Source organism: Abramis brama (genome assembly GCF_963993115.1).
Source record: "Abramis brama genome assembly, chromosome: 10".
Classification (NCBI taxonomy): domain Eukaryota; kingdom Metazoa; phylum Chordata; class Actinopteri; order Cypriniformes; family Leuciscidae; genus Abramis; species Abramis brama.
In genome coordinates, this window is record NC_139972.1 from 23836485 (window position 1) to 23838228 (window position 1744).

The following is a 1744-nucleotide window of genomic DNA, read 5'->3' on the forward strand; positions in this document are numbered from 1 at the left end:
ACAGAATATTGAAACACTGCTGTCCACATCTGCCTCTTCTGTTTTTACTACCATTATCTCTGCCATGTTTTTGCTGTTGTTCATTGTATTCATTAACGTTCTTAAAACATCATCTTTATCAAACCTCCTCTTTGGTATTCCTGACAAAAATACTATATTAGCAATAAAATAATTAAAATTTCTTGCTAAAATGTTTGCCTTTTCAATTAGTTTTGTCTTGGGGTCAGTAACTAACACACTTGAAATCAGATGGATTCATTCATAAATAAATAAACAACATTTCACTGCTGTTAACCAACACACAACTAATGTGTCCAATATACATGTTAAGAGTCTTACAGACTAAATTTATTTTCTGCTTGTACAATTTTATTTTCCACATTATGGATCTAAAAATATTTATGAAATACATAAATGTAATTTTTCATATAGGTAATTTAATTCACAATGATTGAAGAACACATAGACAATCATTACAGTCATTTTAAAACGTTCCCTCTAATTGGTGCAGATCTGTTGTTAAGCATTTTTCGGATTAAGTCTTTGATTTTAGCTGTGTTTAAAACATAAATGATGGGATTGAGCATTGGTGGAAGAGCAAATGAAAGAGATCCACTGATGATCCTGGCATTAGTAGTAGGTGAAGCAATCAAAATGCATATTATGGGAAGAAAGAATGATCCAACTACCAAAAGGTGAGAAACACAGGTCTTCAGTGCTTTGAGACGTCCTTCCCAAGTGGTAATTTTACATAAAGCAAGAAAAATGCCCACATATGACAGGACAATAATGAAAGGTGGTGCTATAATGAATAAAGCTTGAATGAGGGTTGCTAATAACTTATTAATGCTATTGTCATTGCATGGCAGCCTCAGCAATGTTCCATAGTCACAATACCAACTCTCTACCACGTTGGAATTACAGAATGAAAGTCTGGTCATCAGAGATGTTGACAGTGTTACAATACAGGTGTTAAATGCCCATATTACTGAAAACACTATAGACATTAACTTATTATTCACTATAGCATGATATCTTAGTGGAAAACAAATCGCAATGAAACGATCAAATGCCAGAACAACAAGAGTGTAAGTCTGCACAGTAATAAATACATTCACAAAAAACATGTTTGCCAAACAAGCATTGTATGAGATGTACTGTGAGTCAAATAAAAAAATCTTCATCATGTTAGGAATCAGTGCATTAGTTTCACCAATGTCGGCCAAGGCCAAGTTAAACACACCAATGTACATTGGACTGTGCAGGCTCCGGTCAAGAGCTATAATGAGAAGGACTATCGAGTTCCCAATTACAGTAATAAAATATATGATAAATAAGAATATATAGTAATAAGTGTTGTACGGTGTACCTGTAAGCCCAGTGATGAAAAAGTATTCAGGATGAACAATCGAGATATTCTGGGATAAACTCATGGCAGCTTTGCATTTGTTGTTTTGCACACGCTGAAAATAGAAATTACTATAAAAAAATAACCCAAATATGGACTTTACCAAATTGTCATCTCACACTTTTAACATTTATTTTCAAATGTTGAATATATACCTTTATGCAAACTTGCTGCATAATAATTGAATCACAGATTAAATAATCTTAAAGTTTTAGAGCAAGAACAAACAATGACAGTGTCTGAATGTTTGTGAGCTGCTCTGAATTGAATAGTCTGTTTTAAATGCCCATCCTTAATCTCTCATGTCGCAAAGATCATTGGACATATGCGTCATTG

The 1744-nt window shown here is 33.3% G+C and overlaps 1 protein-coding gene across 1 annotated transcript; it reads right to left on the minus strand.

Moving 5' to 3' along the window:
- Positions 1–456: 456 nt before the first annotated feature.
- On the minus strand, positions 457–1469 carry LOC311091429 (olfactory receptor 1M1-like). Its single transcript, XM_084127370.1, has one exon. The coding sequence runs from the start codon at positions 1431–1433 to the stop codon at positions 480–482; it is 954 nt and encodes a 317-aa protein (XP_083983496.1). The 5' UTR covers positions 1434–1469; the 3' UTR covers positions 457–479.
- Between the last annotated feature and the right edge of the window lie 275 nt (positions 1470–1744).